Here is a 20,895-nt window from a genome sequence, read left to right as displayed (position 1 = left end):
GGCCCATATGCATGAAACATCTCATAGAGCTCCTAACTTAGCCTAAAATGTCCTGGCAAGGAATCATAGCCTAAGAGTGAGCCAGGAGGTGTCTGAGAGTGAGTCTGAGCAAGGAGGAGAATGAAACTCCTATCTTAGTGAGGAGGCGGGGTTGACCCCGTTGCTAGGTATGATGTGGTCCTGTAAGAGCTGTGATTGGTTGTCACGGAAAGAGAAGGGAAAATAAAAAAATAAATAGATGCGCTCTGTGCTCCTGCAAATGAATGCACAGTAAAATCAACCAGATCATATAGCTGCATTAAGAAATGTGTAATCATGAACATAATTTAATGTCATAATGATGATACTCAGCAAAATTAAATTGGAGTGATCGCTGGGCCGGTCTCTAAACCTGTAAATTCTTGTGCTGCAATGCATTATGGGAGTTCTGGGTTTTAAATGTTGCTATTGTGGTTCATGTTAGTTTAAAAATGTTGTGTTGTTGATTTATTGTGTTTTTGTCATTCAATTGGTTTAGTGAGTAAAGTGTCACTATGTTGTCACCATAAGCGAAAAGTGTAGTGTTTTGATGCCATCCCTGTGTTATCTGAAAAATATGAGCGCCTCCTAGTGGCAGAGTGCAAAAAAAGCTCTCTCCTGTCTCATTACACGCAGTTCACAACAAAATGAATTGTTACACAGCTTGAAGATGTTTGAAAATATCTCATTCACATGCTGATTATCTACATATTAAAAGTGTGCGTGGGTGTGTGAATTTATAAATAAGTTCAATGTAAGTACATATATTTGTAAATGTTAAAATTACAAGCATGACAAGAAAGTGAAAACACCTATTTCCATTGTTGTCTATTTAAAAATCAAATGACAAAATATAAAATATCAATAATACTGATAATAAAATTAATGATATTAATGTGCGTAAAGCTGGTGGTGTGTTAATTCATTGTCATCCTACATACGGAGAATATCTCTGCTTCCTCTATCTTTTCCACCAGCTTGTCTGCTTAAGACACTCTTAGGCTTCTTAAAAGTCCTCCTCACTACTCTTACCAGTTTGGCACCTTCGGAGCTCTCTTAAGGCCTAAGGTGCTTTGCAGACAACTTTCATCTAACCAAGGGAAAATTCTAAGAAATGTCTAAGAATTCGAGAAATTCTAAGATTTTTCTTAGAATAATGTCACTAGGAGCTATTTTTAGCCTTAGGCTGCTTCATGCATACGGGCCCAGACTGTTTGCAAGCCAACTTTAGACTTGACTTGGGACTTGCAGGTAGATGACTCGAGAATGACTTTGTCCCACCTCTGTATGTATATACACACACAATTTTCAATGGTTGACCACTTAAAGAAAATTATTTTAAAGGTGACATTTTAATAGATATTTCGCAGGTTAATATTGTAACAACTCCAAATCAGAAAACATTGGGATGTTATGGAAAATTAAAATAAAAATGCTGCAGGGATTGTTACATTTACTCTGACTTCTAATTTATTGCAGACTGAAGACAATTAATGTTAACATGTAATTTTTTTCTTGCATTTCAGGCCTGCACCACATTGCAAAAAAAGTTTGGACATCTGGGCAGAATGTAATTTTCATTCTTTTTGAAAAATGCATGGACATCCCTGGGAAAAAAGACATCTTGAAGGCAGCATATGTTGCATTATAATCTTAATGTACTTTTCTACATTAATGCTGCAATCACAAAAGTGTAATTTACTTTTACCAAGGGCACTGACACAACCCCATACTAACATATGCCCCGGCTTGTGGACTTGTTACAGGTAAGTCTGGATGGTCCTTTTATCTTTCCTCTGGAGCGCACAGCATCCATTTATTTCACAAAAAAACAAACTAAACAAAAAGATTCTTCTGACAATACACGTGAATGATGGTGCAACCCAGATGGATCCAAGTTGAAAGAAGTCTATGGCGCTTTTGTACAAGATGAATGAAAGGTTTCTTTTGAAAAGTTTTAGGCATTTCTGAATGTAACTCCATATTGCAGTGCTTGAAAAGGTTTCCCAAAGTAATCCCTTGCCCATGTGGTTATATCAGCTATTGATGAATGACAGGTCTTGATGAAGTGCTGTCTGAGGGATCTGAGATCACATATCTCTCTACAGTGCAGCAGGAGAAATATGCAAATCCCTTAGTCTTTTTTGCATAACATTGTTTTGAAACATTTCAATTTTCTCATTTGTTTCACTATAGATCCTCTGCTCATCGCTCCTCAAAGACTCAGCCTTTGTGGATATTGCTTTTGTACAAACTAATGATTACAATTGCAGGTTGACATTACCAGTTTGAAATGTGTTAAAAAAAAAAAAAAATTACCAGGCCTAGCCACATCGCAACTTTCATTGAAATGTGCTGTTGGCCTTAAATACAGGAATGGATGCATATTAAGTTGACCACACAAAACATGCAATATCTTGGGATAAATTTATGCAATGAAATAGAAGTCAATGTATATTATTAAATAAAATTTGCATTTTTTTTTTTTTTTTTTTTAAATTCACATTTCCCCATTTTCCATCTTTTTTGATTCGGGGTTGTAAGGTATGCCAAACATACTGCTCTGTTTTTCTTACATTGCAACCAGTCAGCTTATTAGATCACAAAGTGTAAACTGCAACAATTTTCTAATTGTAATAGGTTTAAGCTTCATTTATTTTCTTAAATGGCATTCTGCAACTTGTACAGACTTGTAAGAAATTTCAAGTCGTGCTTGATGTGTGCATATGCGTTATGGAAGCACATCTGTGTGCACGGAGCATTAACAAAAAAGAAAAAAAGACGAAAAAAAAAGGGGAAATAAGTTCTTGAACCTCTTTTGCATAAACTTTGTTCACATTAAAGTGTGTCAGGTGCTCATTTCTTTCCACCAAAGATGAAATCATGAAGGCTGTGGGAGAAGTTAAAAACCAATTTTTTCTTATGAAAATGAAACCTATGCATTAGCGGTGAATTCCCCAGCTGGTGTGCCATTCCAGGAAACTGATTACAGAGCACGAAGTGAGTCTGTGTACGTTTGAGTTCCTGTTAAACCTCTGAAAATCCCTGAATGATTTCACCGTTATTTCAAACTAACAAATATTGAGCTCATGCTGTGCACCTCTGAAAATCCCTGAATGATTTCACCGTTATTTCAAACTGTAACAAATATTGAGCTCATGCTGTGCATCAACTTTCAGATACAAGTTATTTATCAATACTTTATTATGCAGAAAGTCTGTGCATTACAATATACTCTGGAAAACAAAACATTAAGAATGATACTTTCAGATACATTTTTTTGTCAACTGATCACTAGTCTCAAGCATAGACTTAAAACAAAAAACAAAACAAAAAAAAAAACAGAGTGCTTGCATAAATCTCAGAAGCCTTTTCTGCATTCACAGCTCCACCATGACATATTACAGAAATGTGGACAGTCAACCTCACACCAGCAAGATCCAGACAAGAAAGGAAAAGAAAAAGAAAAGTTTCCCTGAAGTTACACACATACAAATGATTTGGGTTGGATAAGAGAAATGGGTGCAAACAAACGTTCTGTTCTATAGTCACAGTTAAAGGGAACTCTCTTAGCAAAAATCAACTGACCAGATCACAGCAATCAGTTTTAAATAATCACAACCATAATCTGCTAAAACATAATTTCAAACGGTCACAGGAAGCAAGTCAGATCACAAAAGAAACAGTCAGTGCAGTGTAAAAAAAAAAAAAAAAAAAAAAAAAAGGCAAACAAAGCAGGTGAATAAAATGCAACTGTACCACCAACATTTTTGTTCAGACTCCTGAAGAGTAGACAGGAGCGACTGCTACAGGGAACAACGGAATGCTAACGGAAATAAAAGTTTTTATGGAATGCCACTACAATTACTATGAATGCTCACAGTTCAGATTCAACATTGATGAAAGCTGATGTTACTATGCTGCATCGCACTGACAGGTCAGAGTGACTTTTGTCTAGTCTGTCTTTTTAATCAAATCTCTAAACTATGCCACTGATTGCTCAGGACATCAATTTAATGGAAATCCTTTTGTCACAGAGGACGGATGCAGAGAGTACCTGGCCTACACCCAGTCTCTGCTCAAAAATTTCTGAGCACGCTTTGCTCAGTTTCTGCTGTGACGGCTGACTTGCTGTTTTTTTTTTTGTTTTTTTGACTGCAGTCGTCCTCTGGGTCCACCTGTGGGGTGATCTGGCCCAGCGCTCAGAGCTAGAGAAGCTCTACGTAATTGGCTGGAAACATTCCAAAATGACCGTCAGGACCATAACCTCGCCACCAGCCCTCGTCTATCATTTCAATCCCGGTGATTATTTCGTCTGGATCAAAGGAGATCTCTGTGTCATCAGCTGAAAGAGGAAGAAAGCAAAGTTATCAAGCTCAGATGTACTGGAGACAGTCCAGACTGATTTACAGGACCCGCAACAATCAGGGCTTTTTGAATCAGTTCTACTCCTCAACTATTCATGATTTGCTACATGAAAGACTGCAAATACATACTCAATATTAATCTGAAAATTATTCCTCACGTTCATCACGTTTAGTTCGACACGTCCCAAAATGAGACGCAAGTACCAGTGTCCTGCACGTGTTGCATTTCTCCCCACCTACACCTGTGCAAGCTGCGACTGGCTGAGCACACCTGATCCACCTAATGAGGTCACCTCTGGGAGCACATGCTGGTGTCACCAACTAGGTGGACAACTGGTCCAACCTATCGATTTCTATTTAATCACAAGATGGAGGACCGGGGCGATCCGCTCATTACAGTGGCACCATCTTAGTTAGTGTCTAACAACCAGACAGAAATAGAAATCGATGGATACGTCAAAATGGTTAAAATGTGTTTTACGAGGATCCAAAGATAATATTTTGAGGAGGAAAGTGAGTTTTTTAAGTGCCTCAGGGGCAAACTGCATAAATGAAGCCCAGCACAGCGTGAGAATGGTCTTCAAAACACAGATCTAACCACAGAATTTATTCTTTCCATTCATGTGGCCAGCAGAACAAAATGTGTTTCCTTGTGCTATGGATTTGAGCAAAGCTAAGATGTTACGTGTGGGGCACCGGTGAGTCTCACTGAGGAAGCCGCTTCTGTGATCACGGAGTCGTACAGAAAGGTAACGACGAGTGACTGCTGTTAACAGGACAGCCGTGACGTGGTCCAGCTCCCAGCCCCTTTATTGGCTTAGCTGAGCTAAACCGATGGCTAAGCTAAGTGTTATAACGAACCCCCAGTGACACCGCCAAGTCTGGAGAAAGCTGCATGAGGAATGTTTTTGTGGTCAAAAAAAAAAAAAAAAAAGCGCCACAGTGGAACAATAACTCTACATGGCTGTGTGAACACAATAGGAGTGAAATCAGAGACACCACTTTCACAGTATGTAATCATTATTATTCTGAGACACATGCAATGTTTTGCTTTATTTTTCTGAATACCCTGCAGGTTACAGAGAGGCAGAGACGGACTTATGTTGATTGCAAAATACAAGAATTTGACCTGAAAGCCATATTATATTTAGAGACAAAACAACCCAGACTGACTGTGTGTATTGGAGTAAATCATGAACTGGACACAGGTGGACTGACCTTCAGACAGCTAATAGCTTTGATTTAACCAGGTAAGTTATTAAGAAAAAAAATTATTATTCACAATAATGACCTGGTGGTAGGTAGCACTTGAGGTTATGCAACTTTAAAGGCTAAAAATACCTCTGAATCTATGAATTTTTCAGAAGCTGTATGGCTAATTTTATTTTTATCAGCTACATCAGGACTCGTACAAGTTAATCAGTTGGAAGTAATAATTCATAATCTGTTTTATATATATATTTTTAAAGAGTGTCAATTAGAGTGTGACATACCCAGCAGTGGGCACAGCTAACCAAAAAGTTAGCTTTGACAACAGAATCAGATCACTGAAAAGTTAGGTTCAAGGTTTCTTTATTGTCCCCGTGGGGCAATTTGTTTGCAGCAGCAGTTATAAACTCAAACAAACACAACAACAGTACAACTAAAACATTTACAAATTTGCATTGAGACAGCGAATAGCATTTGGAATCTGGGACTTTTTAAACCTGTTAGTTCTACACCGAGGGACAACATAACGGCGGCCGGATGGGAGCAGTGAAAACTCATGCCAAAGAGGATGAAAAGGGTCAGCTATAACAGCCTTAGATTTTTTTTAAGACATCTGACCTTAAAAAGTTATCTTTTATAAAGCTAAACCGATAAACCACCCAAAATTTTATTGGAAGCTACAGCTAACTGATAACTTCCAGTGTTGTCTCCGGTACACTTGCAACTACTGACAAGCTGATTTTGAGTTGTAACACCACGATCGCTTCTGGTAGCATCAAAGGCGACCACAGACCCAAACAATGAGTCAGCACTTCTGTCTGAGCACCCCGCCCTCTGCTGGAAGCTCCTGTTTACTACATACACTGCAGCAGAGACACGGTTGAGATGAGCAGTGAAGCTTAACTCTCTATTCAATAACAGCCTCGCCGTTAGGCAGAGGTCTTGGAAAATAAAGCAGTGCTGACTTATGGTTTGGATTTAAAAATAAAATTAATACTGATAGAATAAATCCATTAATATCAATTCTGTCATTTGTACAAAGTTAAAATATAGCATATACGTTTTAATGTTAAATAATGCACTAATTATGAAGTTTTGTAACAAACAGACATATGAAAGGGAGCACTCTGTGCTCTGATATATGACAGTTTATTGTGTGGGAACACAATAATAATGTGAGGGAACACAAAAGTATTGCGAGGGAATGCAATAATCTGGGCCAAAAAATTAACCACCATGTTCCCAGGCGGGCTCCGTACATTTGCGCAAAAAAAAAAAAAAAAAAAAAAAAAAAAAGTCAAGTTGTAATTAAATAACGGTCTGATATAAGAGGTGTCAAAATAAATAGACCACTTCCATCTCCTGGCGCCCAGATGCTCATACTGCCATGAACACTACTGGCCAGTAGATGGCAGTAGAGACCGTGAAAACTTGCCAAAACAAAATTCCAGAATAATCCGTGTCTGCTACATTTAAGATGCGTACAAACACAATACAGGGCTGTGAAATGAAAATTGTGAAATCCGAGGAAAATTTGCAGGGGTCTGGGGGGGTGTACAGCTACCCAGGAGCTGGGGTCTAGGGCCCAGTGGGGCCCCAGAATTAAATTTTTATCTAATGATACTTATTCAGCATCTCCTAGAAGAACAAATCTCAAAATTAGTGGATATTTAAATGATCCTATAATCAACCTTTTATTTGACCTGTCAATGATGATGTTGAAATAACAGAATATGACGTGGAAGTAGGACCTGGAATGATTTTCCTTTTAATTGTAAACCAAATTATGCATCAACTCAGAACAATTAAACTACATGAAATTTATGAAGACTGAAAAGACTGTTACAGCATTTCAAAAACCACAGCTAAAGCTTGTAGAATATTTGGAAAATCATTGTAAAATACCAATAACATACCTTATGGTAAAAAGTCACATAATCTTGTGTAAATTCATGAAGCCTAAATCCATTCAAAGATGCAATGTCTTTTTTTTTTTTTTTTTTTTTTTTACAATGAAAGAAAGTCTAGATTAGTGAAACAAGTCACATAATCTTGTCTAAAATCCTGTTTGAACAGCAGAATGTTTATTTTCCAGGGAGAGAAAAATCCTTACCGTGTTTTCCTGAGAGCGCACAGTTCACTTTTCCCGTTTCTTTTATCTTTCAGGTGTGTTGATGAAGCCAGCAACAATTCCACGGATTCGTGACCTTATAAGACTTTTTCAAACAGTCTTTCTCGCCATCTTCTCTCTGTGTGACGTCACTCCGTGACACAGACATGCTGCACAAATCTTTTAAAAACTTGAAAGCTCTAAAAGTTTGGGATGTCCGCATGCTAAGTTTAGCTTAAGCGTCGCACAGAAGGCACACAGCGTCGCCCCAGCAACCAACCAGTCCTGCTTTATGACAACTGTCCTAACAGCTATGCTTCGAGTGGCATTTTTCCTCCGTGAAACTCAGCGGATCCCACGAAACTGATTTGTATCTGTAACACACAGATCAGTGTCTGCGGATTTATAAAATCTACATGATGTCGTAAAAAAAAGAGAACGCTTTGCGATAAGCATTTTAAAAACTCAGTGATGTTCACGATTAAAAAGTACATCACTAACACCCCCCTCCCAATGATGAAATACAGCCCTGGTTGGTAAGTGGGACCCTGGAGGCAGCTGACAGGTACCGGCAGGCCAAGCGTGCTGTAGCCTGTGCAATCGCAGAGGCAAAAACTCGGGTCTGGGAGGAGATCGGGGAGGCCATGGAGGACGACTATCGGTCGGCCTCGAAGAAATAGTTTGGTTAAAATTCTAACCTTAAGTTAAAACGGTATGCCTCTGGATGACTTGGATGATATTGCCAGTGTATCAGTATGGGGTCAAAAGAAATTAGTTTTTTTTTTCTTTTCTGTGACCAGTTCTGTTTGCAGAGAATAGAACCGCACACATTTTAAAAAGGTAAGTACTCAACTGATTTTAGACTTAATAAATGTTTGTAACTGTTAAGCGTTGTTTACCATGTCTGCAAAAATATGTTAGCGGTCTAAAACTTATCGGAAGATAATTGGTCCGGTGATAGTTTTCAAAGTTATCTGAAAACCTAATCCGACAATGAAAACATTATCTTCGATAATTTGCGGTTAGCAGATTAGCGGAACTTTGCCCACCACCCTTCAAGTACTTCCTACAGAATTGTACATTCAATGTACATTTTAAATAAGCGCATAATGCAATCACATTAATAACTAAAGTAACTGTTTTGTTGGGGGTGGGGTGACGTTCTTGGGTTCACTTAGGAGTGCTAATGCTGATTCTGCTTTCTTTAAAGCAATTTGTGGAAATTTTGTGGGATTTCTCATAAGATGCAACTGTTAAAGGTGAGAAGGACACAACATGATTTTAATATGATAACGGTTTGACAAAAATTAAGTTTCTTTAATTCAAAAGAAAACAAACCCTCAGAAGACCATGAAGAGATCATAATGGCTGGCTACCAACATGTCGATTGATACGTGCAATAATTTTCTTTATGATCCCAACTCCACCCCCCACCCTTCCATAAGCAGATTTGTATGTGTGCAATTTGTAACATTTGTGTGACTGATTGTTTATGTGGGAGTGCTGATCAGAAACCCACCAGCCTGGTAGTCATATAAGGCTCTGGCACAAAGGCCTCTGTCAGAAGTCACATCTGCAGGCACTTCATACGTGTTACTCTGTTCCACCTGAAAGACAGCATGTGCTTGTGTTATTTATCTCACACAGATACACAGCCACTGAATGTTCCTGCTAAGGCTGAGTGAGTGTCCACCTGAGCAAGCTCTTCATAGTGATCACTGAAAGTGGCGTCCTGGAAGGAGGAGTTGGCAGCTGGCGTAACCTCTGAAATACAAGATAAGCATCTATCTGATCATCTTACATCTTTGCCACCAGCAGGTGGGAGCAGATCATACTGAGAACAGTTAGGCTCAAGGAGAAATGTGGCATGATAAATACTGTGAGAAGCAGACATGAGGACGAGTCAACGCCGGCATGTAACGCATGAAGACTCAGACAGGGGTGTGTGTGTGTGTGTGTGATAATGGGCCCCACCTTTCTGCTGCTCCTGGTGGGCCGGCTCCTCCTCACCATACTCAAACCTGGACCATCCCTCATCCACATCAGGCTCTTATCAAGCACAACAGAAGTACACACACGCCAGGTAGACACAAAAACACATTCACAAGCCCACACGATTCAGGAACTACATTCTCACATATTTCACTCAACAAAAATCAGTAGGATGATTTTCTTACAGAAAAAAATGGGGATGCGTGAAGCATGGTGATGTTTACGATTATAAAGGCAACAAAGATGATGCCACACAGAAAAAAAAAAAAAAAAAGACGAAGCAGAGTGTTAGCTCACACCTGTGGCACTGATAGGAGATGCAGAGCGTGCTGGCACAGGAGAGGGTTGGCGCTGAGGTGAACTGGCTCGCTCAGGCTCATATGACTGCTTTGACAGAAATGGGGTTTGAACAGCTCCTGAGCAGATGCACATGGAACCCAGGATTTTGGGGGGATAACAGTAGAAAGTGGAGGAGGAGAACAGCAGACATTGTGAAGAGAGCGTGAGACAATGAGACAAAAAAAAACAAAAACGGTCTGACGAAAAGACAACTTAAACATGCTCCGTAAAGTCTGGTAATAACATTAATAAAGATATGAACCTAGCACCTTATGTCACACTCACCTGTGGCTAAAGTTCAGACTTTTGTGATTTTGAATTTGTGTGATGTGGCGATAGATGCTTCTGCTATTTAAAATCCTCAAAGAGAGCACCCCCCCCACCCCCCAAAAAAAAAGTGTGTGTGCACAACAATAAACAAGGAGCACCAGAGGGGATGTTGGAAGGATGTGTGTGTATGATACAATACACTTTATTATCCCCTTAGGGAAATTTGTCTTGGACTCATGCTAAGTGCCTTTACAAAAAGAAAACAAACAAATATAAATACAGCCACATCTATAACAAATTAACATGACAGGAAATCAAGAGAAACACCATAAGTGTTGCACAATTCCAGTTTTAGACATTATTGTTTAGCAATTTGATAGACAATAGTGTGTGACTATATATATATATATATATATATATATATATATATATATATGATTTGACATGCTATGTGTATTTTCTCAGTGCATAAGGCCAAGACCTTCATTTCTACAAGCACACACCTGCTGAGCAAACAGACTCTGTGCTGGATACATACACACACACCATCTCTCACTCCATAGCACTCTATATACTAATGTGGGCACTGCAGTCAGTAAGGTGCAGAAATAACCTTGCCCCACCCACATTCACTGCAGAAAGCTGTACAAAATATTCTAGCAATATTTGAGTTTTGTTTTCCAAAATACACGTGTTTATGTTAAGTGCATTTTCAATTCACTGCTTCAAAATTGTGCGGACAGAGCAGTTACTCCCATCTGGTGTCAGTGGACGAATAAAGGACAGATCATAAAGTATGCAGAGATGTTACCTGTCTGAGGGATCACAGAGGAGGAATCTGTGTCCCTGGGGGTGATTCCTCTCTCCCTCTTAATAAACATGTCTCTGGGGTTGGTGGAACGCTGAGAGATGAGACTGGCTGCCTCCTACAACAAGGAAGGAAGACTATATTAGTTTTTTGCTGAGAGAGGAATCATTTTATATCTTCCGTCACCATTTTGCAGTGTTATCAGAAATACAAACATGTCAAACAAAGAAATAGTAAAGGTCATGCAGAAGAGTGGGAGGAAATATTTGAAATTGACCTTTTAATGACATCATTTCAATTAAAGGCAAGTTTGAAAGGAGAGGAACAGAACCGCAGTTTCTCAGAAGAGAACGCTTTCAGGAAAGGGAACTCACATTGGCCTTCTCCACAGACGCACCTCGCCAGAGCCCTTTCCTCTGGTCTGCTTGCTTCTCCTCCTGTTCCGCCTGATGATGTTAATATCAATCAACTGCTGACATTAGCTACCTTCTTAACTTGAGAATGTTTAAGTACTGTCCACAGACCATGAAAAAAGATGGACTGCTCCTCAAAACTAAACCTAAGTTCTTTCCATCACTCTGGAGTGGGTTCTGGCAGTGTCGACCATTAATTGTTCCCAAAGGAAATCAACCTCCAATTTCCAGTGCTGAAAAATGAAGCCAGAAGTGCCAAAAGTCTGCAGTTCTTGAATGGTTACTTGAGTCAGGCTCCTAAAGACCCCTTTTCACAGGACGACAACAGCTGTGAGTTTTTTGTGCCTTGTGCCTATTCAGAGAAAAAGTGAGCTAAATACAATAAAACTCGCCTAAACCCTCATTGCAAAAACTAGACACTCGCACTCAGACAAAACCAAAAGTCCCAATGCTTTTGTACAGTTTTCCAAGTAATAAACACCGTATATAAAAGGTTTTCGCTCACATCGGACAAAATGTCTGTCCGATCGCAATACATTTCCATTAAATACCGCTCGCGTGTATTGGACAGAGCAGTCACTCCTGTCTGGTGTCAGTGGACGATCTGCTGTGCAGCAAAAATGCAGCGGTCATGAGGTGCTCTGTGAGGTGTTTTTGTTCGACCTGTGTGGTATTTGTGCATCTTTTTGGCTTGGCAAGTCTTCAGCACAAATCAGGTGCAGCTTCACACTTTGTGACGCCCACGGCGGTTTGTGAGAGGATACCGACCACAGCCTGTAAGGTCCTGGCAGCAGCTGAGCGCCTCTTTAGTGTCATGCAGCATTCGACACATTTCCATGACCACTGGACAGACCCAGTCTGTGTTAAAGGGGGTTTTAAGTGAGTCAACTTCATGTTAAATGTCCAACTTCACCGCAGAAATAAAAGTGCTTACAAGCTGGTACAAAAATTTAAATATTTTTGTCGCTACAGTTAGTCTGTTCATGACAACTGTACGGGGGCAAACTTTTTTCTTTCTTTAAATAACTCATCAGTATAAGACATTTTAAGCTGCAAAATTATGAATATTAGGGGTATGGTTACTTTGAGTGACAGCTGGTGTGGCAGCAGGTCCAGGCAGGTAGCTGGTAGCACAGGGTGCTAGCTGCTCTTGACACTCAGTATTTTATTAGAAATATCCCAAATCATATGATTTACTGTACAGTTAGTTGTACTAATGGACCATTTAATAAGATAATGCTCTAGTGTTTAAACTGGCTGCAATTTAAGTTATTACTTAATTCATACGATAGCACTGTTAGCACTAATTAGTAGGTATCAATAGTTGATAGCGCCATGGTTATTGACACCATATACACACCAGCCACAATTTAATCACTATAATGAAGCCACAACTTATAAGGTCTACCACCCAAAGTCTCCATATTTTATGTAGTTAACATACTCAAGTTTGCATATTTTCTAACAATTTAGTTCATACCAAGTTAGTAGCTTATATTCGCAGACATGTCTGACAGGCCATGGCTGTGATTGCCAGCTCCTCTCTACCAATTAGTGCTGCCACACTGTACCTCTGGAATTTGTTAATGGGAAGAAAAGTGAAAATGTTGCTATTTTAATTTTCTTTCTGTACCGCTAAAACTGAACAATGCACTCTGAGGGATGGCCACTGCAGCATTTTCATGGATTCGATTATTTGTAGAAAACTAACCAATAACATTGCTACAATTACCAGTTTGGAATGAAAACAATAATTGTTCTTCACATGGATCATTTATCGTGCAAAACGACAAAATTACGCCAAAGCAGCAACATCCACTTATTTGTCCAGGGAGTGAAAGAGGAGCAGCGTCCATCTTTATTCATGGCACCAACACAACCACAGAAAAATCAAAGCAGGTCATCAACAAGAGGAAATTTTCCTCTGAGCTACACTTTGATTCATGTCTGTGTTGATAACAGACAGACAGGAGTCTCATGGTGTCAGAGAGTCACTCACCCGACGTTTCTCCTGCTCTCTGCTCTCAGCTTCCTGCTGCTGCTGGTATTTCCTATCAAACACAGAGACTGGGGACATTAAATCTGACTTTCCTACTTCCAGCAGTGTGCATTTCCTTTAGGTGACACCCACTTCCTCTCGTCGATTTGATGAGCCCTCTCCTTGTCCCGTTTCTCCCTCACTGCCATCTCTTTGGCCTCCCTGTCTTTCCTCTCCCTTTCCAGTTGCTGTCGTTCCTCCTCAGCTTTGCGCTTCTCCTCCACTCGCCGTTTCTCCTCTTCTTTCTAAAATCAATAAAGATAAAGCTTACCCTTCCTTCCCTACAAAGGACCAAGTTGTAATTTTGCTGTCACTGGCCACCGTTAACCACTAAATGTGCTGTTTCTACATTTTTACAAAGCATCTGAAGGCCAATCACAAATGTGATAGAACAGTGATGTGCTGAAGGACTTGAAATGTCAGTACGCCACAAGTCAGCAATACTCAGGAAAAACAAAGTACATTTGTAAAGGAAGTGACTTTCAAACACCCGTACAGTTGTAGTTGGAAGCTTACATACATTTTTAAAATTATTAATGATGTATGCTGTGCAGTCATTCCACCGTGACAAAAGAACAGTTCAACGATATCATTAAAAGCCCAAAACTACCATGACATTCATGCCCATGATGAGTGTATGTAAACTTCGAACCACAGCTGTAAATGTCATCAATGTAAGAGGTGAAATGTGTGCACCTCTGCCTGAGCCCAGAAGTTGTCTTTATTAGTACTTTTGATTTCAGATCTTGCATTGGTCTTCTGATACACGGATCCCTAAGGAAAAGGAGAAAAAAAAAATATGGAAGTGTTTAGCAAGACATTCAGCTACTTGAAAATCTTCACATTTCCATCCATTGTCATCACTTGTCTCAAGAAAACTGGCTGTGAATGTGTCATTAGGGTCAATTAAAATGTGGCAATATCCAAATTACGTGTACATCCCCCCCCCCCAAATATACAGGCATGTTTGATAGATAGATAAGAACTTTATTGATCCCGAAGGAAATTACATTTGGCCCGCTGCTCACAAACAGTCACACAACAAATAAATTACTAAAATACAATAACATTACATAAAAACAGTCTATCAGTATGTAAAACATATAAAGTTATACAAACATAAAAAGGCCTTCTGTTGTTCAATAACTGTATAGCTTCTCAAATATTTCTGATTATGCAAAGTTGGTTCAGCTGCATTCAGTGCCAATTATTCTGACCAGGATTGTGAATATATACACCATATTTCCTGGAGTATAAGTCACACCGAAATACAAGTTGCACCTTGTTTCTGTATTATGTATCTATTAATAGCCAATTGGCTATTAATATATGCACGTGTATTGCTTCCATTCTTGTATAAAGTGATACTTGAGTGAAAAGTACAAGTACCTTAGCATAAAATTACTTTGGTAAAAGTTAGTCGGACGTGGAAACTGGGGAGAGCTGAAATTTGAAGTTTAATATGTTTAAGTATTTTTTTTAACCTCTAACTCCAGAAGCTCCCATGACCAGTACAAAATCAAGGACCGATACGCCGCCTGGTATGGCAGAGCCGGGGCCCCACCCTGGAGCCAGTACTGGGGTTGAGGGGAGTATGCGAGCGCCTGGTGGACGGGCTTTAGCCCTAGCCCACGGGCTCAGCCCAAAAGAGCGACGTGGGCACGCCCTCCTGTGGGTTCACCACCTGCAGAGGGGGCCATGGGAGTCGGGTGCAGAGAGGACTGGGTGGCAATCGAGGGCGGGTGGCCCGGTCCACACTCAAAGCCCCTGACTGTTGAGACATGGAACGTCACCTTGCTGGGGGGGAAGGAGCCTGAGCTTGTGAGATACCGACTAGAGATAGTCGGGCTCACTTCCACGTACAGATTGGGCTCTGGTACCCAACTCCTGGAGAGGGGCTGGATGTTCCACTTTTCTGGCGTTGCCCACGGGGAGAGACAGAGAGCTGGGGTAGCGTTGCTTATTGCTCCCCAGCTCAGTCGCCATGTGCTGGAGTTCACCCCAGTGAACGAGAGGGTTGCATCCCTACGCCTTCGGGTCGGGGACAGGTCTCTCACTGTTGTCTCGGCCTACGGGCTGAGCGGCAGTGCAGAGTACCCGACCTTCTTGGAGTCCCTGGGAGGGGTACTAGATAGTGCTCCAACTGGTGACTCCATTGTTCTCCTGGGGGATTTCAATGCCCATGTGGGCGGCGACAGTGAGACCTGGAGGGGGGTGATCGGGAAGCACAGCCTCCCCGATCTGAACCCAAGTGGTGTTCAGTTGTTGGACTTCTGTGCTAGCACAGTTTGTCCATCACAAACACCATGTTCGAGCACAAGCGTGTCCATAAGTGCATGTGACACCAGGACACCCTGAGCCGGAGGTCGATGATCGACTTTGTAGTTGTATCATCCGACCTTCGGCCACATGTCTCGGACACTCGGGTGAAGAGAGGGGCTGAGCTGTCGACCAATCCAACTCACCACCAGGTGGTGAGTTGGATCTGCTGGGAGGGGAAGAAGCCGGTCAGACCTGGCAGGCCCAAATGTATCGTGAGGGTCTGCTGGGAACAACTTGTGGAACCCTGTGTCAGCGAGGGTTTCAACTCCCACCTCCAGGAGAGCTTCTCCCAGATCCCCGGGGCAGGTTGCAGACATGGAGTCCGAGTGGGCCATGTTATCCACCTCCAATGTCGATGTGGCTGCTCGTAGCTGTCGTCGCAAGGTCTCTGGTGCCTGTCACGGCGGCAATCCCCGAACCTGGTGGTCAACGCTGGAAGTAAGGGATGCCATCAAGCTGAAGAAGGAGTCCTACTTGTCTCTGTTGGTAAGTGGGACCCCGGAGGCAGCTGACTGGCACCAGCAGGCCAAGCGTGCTGCAGCCTGTGTGGTCGCAGAGGCAAAAACTCGGGTCTGGGAGGAGTTCGGGGAGGCCATGGAGGAGGACTATTGGTCGGCCTCAAAGAAATTCTGGCAAACCACCCGACGCCTCAAGAGGCAGAAGCAACTCTCCACCGGCACTGTCTACGGTGCGGGTGGGGAGCTGTTGACCCTGACTAGGGTTGTTGGCAGGCGGTGGAGGGAATACTTTGAGGATCTCCTCAATCCCATCGTCACGTCTTCCAAAGAGGAAGCAGAGGCTGGGGACTCAGAGGCGGACTCATCCATCACCCAGGCCGAAGTCACCGAGGTGGTTAGAAAGCTCCTCGGTGGCAAGGCTCCTGGGGTGGATGAAATCCATCCCCTGAGTACCTTGTGTCTCAGGATATTGTGGGACTGTCTTGGTTGACACGCCTCTGCAACATCGCATGGTGGTCGGGGCAGTGCCTCTGGATTGGCAGACCGAGGTGGTGGTCCCTCTGGTTAAGAAGGGGGACCGGTGGGTGTGTTCCAACTACAGGGGGATCACGCTCCTCAGCCTCCCCAGTAAGGTCTATTCCAGAGTACTGGAGAGGAGAATTCAACCGATAGTAAACCTCGGAATCAGGAAGAGCAGTGTGGTTTTCGTCCTGGTCGCGGCACACTGGACCAGCTCTACACCCTCCATCGGAGTTCGCCCAATCAGTCCACATGTGCTTTGTGGATCTGGAGAAGACATTCGACCGTGTCCCTCAGGGCACCCTGTGGGGGGTGCTTCGGGAGTACGGGGTCCTTTGCTAAGGGCTATCAGGTCCCTGTAAGACCGCAGCAGGAGCTTGGTTCGCAGTGCCGGTAGTAAGTCAAGCTGGTGTCCAGTGCACGTTGGTCTCTGCCAGGGCTGCCCTTTGTCACCGGTTCTGTTCATTACTTTTATGGACAGAATTTCTTGGTGCAACCAGGGTGTAGAGGGGGTCTGGTTTGGGAACAACAGAATCTCATCTCTGCTGTTTGCGGACAATGTGGTTCTGTTGTCTTCGTTAAATTAGGACCTTCAGCGTGCACTGGGGCGGTTTGCAGCCAGGTGTAAAGCGTCCGGGATGAAAATCAGCACCTCCAAATCCGAGTCCATGGTACTCAACTGGAAAAAGGTGCCTTGCCCTCTTCAGGTCGGTGGAGTGTCCTTGCCTCAAGTGGAGGAGTTTAAGTATCTCAGGGTCTTGTTCACAAGTGAGGGATGGATGGAGTGTGAAATCGACAGACAGATCGGTGCAGCGTCTGCAGTGATGCGGTCGCTGTACTGGACCAATGTGGTGAATAGAGAGCTGAGCAAGGGGGCAAAGCTCTCCAATTACCTATCGATCTATGTTCCGACCCTCACCTAGGGTCGTGAGATTTGGCTCACGACCAAAAGAATGAGATTGTGAGTACAAGCGCCCAAGATGAGTTTCCTCCGCAGGGTGGCTGGGCACTCCCTTAGAGATGGTGTGAGGAGCTCGGTCACTCGCGAGGAGCTGAGCCGCTGCTCCTCCACGTTGACAGGAGCCGGCTGAGGTGGCTTGGGCATCTTTTCCGGATGCCCCCTGGACGCTTCGCTGGAGAGGTGTTCCGGGCACGTCCCATTGGAAGGAGGCCCCCGGGAAGACCCAGGACACGCTGGAGGGACTACGTCTCCCGGCTGGCTTGGGAATGCCTCGGGGTTCCCCTGGAGGAGGTGGGGGAGGTGTGTGTGGATCAGGAGGTCTGGGTGGCTTTGCTTGAGCTGCTGTCCCCGCGACCCAACTCCGGATAAAGTGGAAGAAAATGGATGGATTTTTTTTTAACAAGGTTAGTCCCATTGAGATCGAGACCTCTTTTGTAAGGGACACCTGGACAATTATAAAGTTTCCAATTCACCTCATCTGCAGGAGGAAACTCACGCAAACACTGGATTCAGGTCTGGGTTCTGGCTGGGCCACTCAAGGACATTCACAGAGTTGTCCTGAAGCCACTCCTTTGATATCTTTGCTGTGTGCTTAGCATCATTGTCCTGCTGAAAGATGAACCGTCACGCCAGTCTGATGTCAAGAGCGCTCCGGAGCAGGTTTTCATCCAGGATGTCTCTGTACATTGCTGCATTCATCTTTGCCTTCATCCTGACTCATCTCCCAGTTCCTGCCACTGAAAAACAGAGTGGTGCCTGGTTTCCTCCAAACATGATGCCAGTCATCAGTTCACTTACCCTGCATGTCTTTGGATACAGGAGGAAGCCGGAGCACCTGGAGGAAACCCATGCGAGCACAAGGAGAACATGCAAACTCCACACAGAAAGGCTACAGGTGGGAATCGAACCCATGACCTTCTTGCTGTGAGGCAACAGTGCTAACCACTAATCCACCATGCTGGGTCAAGGATGAATGCTGTGAAAATGGAAAGTTAATAGGACAAATACTTCTGGAGAAATTACAAATTTTAGCTATCCAGTAAACAAGGGGCATGCATCACGGGAACTATGGATTTTTAAATGTTATTGTGGTTCATGTTAATTTAACAGTGCTGTTCATTTAGGTGCATTTGAATCAGAATCAGAATTGCCTTTATTGTCACTGTAATTTGCATTACAACGAGATTTGAGTGCAACTCCAAAAAGGTGCTTTCCGTGGTGCAAGTAATTTTTAGCCAAATAAAAGATAGTGAAATTTAACGGTAAATTATTCAGAATATATGTACAATTAATATAAACATAAGGTAAAATAAAATGTGCACCAAGTAACATGTAAAACGACAATTATATACAACTGCGGAATCATATTGCACAGGAAAATTGCACATGGTTTACAGATATTGCACAAGAAACTTGAAAGGTGCAGATTAGAGTGATTTGTTATTGTTCAGTGCAGTGATCGCTCTGGGGAGAAAGCTGTCCCTGAGTCCATTTGTCCTAGTTTTGAGTGACCTATACCGTCTGCCGGAGGGTAGTAGGTCAAACAGGTGGTTGCTGTGGTGGGATGTGTCTTTGCTGATGCTGGCAGCTCTGCTGAGGTAGCGAGAGCTGGCAATGTCTTTCAGGCTGGGCAGAGAGCAACCAGTGATCCCCTGGGCGATATTGATCACCCTCTGCAGCGCTCTCCTGTCACTGTGATGCAGTTCGTCAGGATGCTGCTATCGATGGTGGCTCTGTAGAACAACACCAGCAGCTTCTCCTCCAGATTGTTTCTCCTGAGCACCCTCAGGAAGTGGAGTCGCTGCTGGGCTTTCTTCACCACCACTGTGGTGTTGGCAGTCCAGGAGAGGCTGTCGGAGAGCTGCACTCCCAGGAACCTGATGGAGACGACCCTTTCCACACAGTCCCCTTGGATGTAGATCGGGGCTGGGTCAGCCCTGTTCTTCCTGAAGTCCAGGATTATTTCTTTTGTTTTTGTGGTGTTCAACGGCAGGTTGTTAGCTGAACACCACGCTGCCAGTCGACTGACCTCGTCTCTGTAGTCAGTCTCAACCCCCCTCCCCCGAGATGAGCCCAATCACGGTGGTATCATCCGCAAACTTTATGACGGTGTTTGTGGGATGGGTCGGAGAGCAGTCATGCGTGTAAAGGGTGAACAGGAGGGGGCTCAGTACACAGCCTTGAGGGGAACCAGTGCTGAGTGTGATGGAGGAAAGGTGGGGGCCAAGTTTCACAGACTGTGGGCAGTTTGTGAGGAAGTCCTTGATCCAGTGGCAGATGGGGGTGGAGATGCCCAGATGTGTCAGTTTCTGGACCAGGGTCTCCGGGATGATGTGGTTAAAGGCTAAGCTGAAGTCCAGGAAGAGCATCCTCACATAGCTCCCATGATGCTCCAGGTGGCTCAGCGTGGTGTGGAGAGCTGTGGTGATAGCATCCTCTGTGGAGTGGTTTGCCCTGTAGGCAAACTGGTGGGGGACCAGAGTGGGAGGGAGACAGGCTCTGATGTGCTGAGAAACCAGTCTTTCAAAGCACTTCATGACCACAGGTGTAAGTGCAACAGGCCTGTAGACATTTATGCTCTCCACTGCTGACTTCTTTGGGACTGGAATGATGGTGGAGGATTTGAGGGAGAGTGGAATGATGATCCAACCACATCGCGGGTTGGATCAGTATTTTCCGATACTTGAATTATGGCGGTATCGGACGCCGATCCAGATATTGGATTGGATCAGTCGCAACCTTAATTTGAATTACAAGTTTTATTCTGTGAAAATGTGATTCATCAGAGCAGCACATGTACTAGAAGAAGTACATATACTGTAGTTACAAAATGTTTATGAATGTTAAATTCATCATTCTTAAACAAGTTCTGCAAATTAAGAATTTTGGATTTTTAGTCTTTGTGTCCATCATTCCCCTCAGGGATAGATGGGTTCACTTCATGTGAATAGACTCATACAGTAAACATATTCATGTACTGTTAAGGGATAAAATCTGTTATATGCGAGAAGCGGCTATACTAATCCATTTAGATTGTAAACAGACAAAATCAAAATTCGCTGGTCCAATGT

General features: G+C 43.0%; 1 protein-coding gene across 2 annotated transcripts in view; it reads right to left on the bottom strand.

Annotated features, from left to right (window-relative positions):
• Window positions 1–3,204: 3,204 nt before the first annotated feature.
• Window positions 3,205–20,895, bottom strand: part of dbnlb (drebrin-like b) — a 38,831-nt gene continuing 21,140 nt past the window's right edge. The window contains exons 6-15 of one of the 2 annotated variants that reach the window (XM_034169900.1): window positions 14,261–14,338; window positions 13,658–13,809; window positions 13,526–13,577; window positions 11,488–11,559; window positions 11,117–11,231; window positions 9,996–10,112; window positions 9,679–9,753; window positions 9,398–9,468; window positions 9,224–9,311; window positions 3,205–4,363 (exon numbers count right to left, since the gene is read on the bottom strand). In XM_034169900.1, the coding sequence (XP_034025791.1) occupies window positions 4,227–4,363; window positions 9,224–9,311; window positions 9,398–9,468; window positions 9,679–9,753; window positions 9,996–10,112; window positions 11,117–11,231; window positions 11,488–11,559; window positions 13,526–13,577; window positions 13,658–13,809; window positions 14,261–14,338 (957 nt within the window). In that variant the 3' untranslated portion in view covers window positions 3,205–4,226. The remainder of the gene's footprint in view (window positions 4,364–9,223; window positions 9,312–9,397; window positions 9,469–9,678; window positions 9,754–9,995; window positions 10,113–11,116; window positions 11,232–11,487; window positions 11,560–13,525; window positions 13,578–13,657; window positions 13,810–14,260; window positions 14,339–20,895) is intronic. The other variant, XM_034169901.1, reaches the window with a different exon arrangement.

The sequence above is a fragment of the Thalassophryne amazonica genome, chromosome 5 (genome assembly GCF_902500255.1).
Source record: "Thalassophryne amazonica chromosome 5, fThaAma1.1, whole genome shotgun sequence".
Taxonomy (NCBI): Eukaryota; Metazoa; Chordata; class Actinopteri; order Batrachoidiformes; family Batrachoididae; genus Thalassophryne; species Thalassophryne amazonica.
This window is presented reverse-complemented; position numbering and strand designations above follow the sequence as displayed.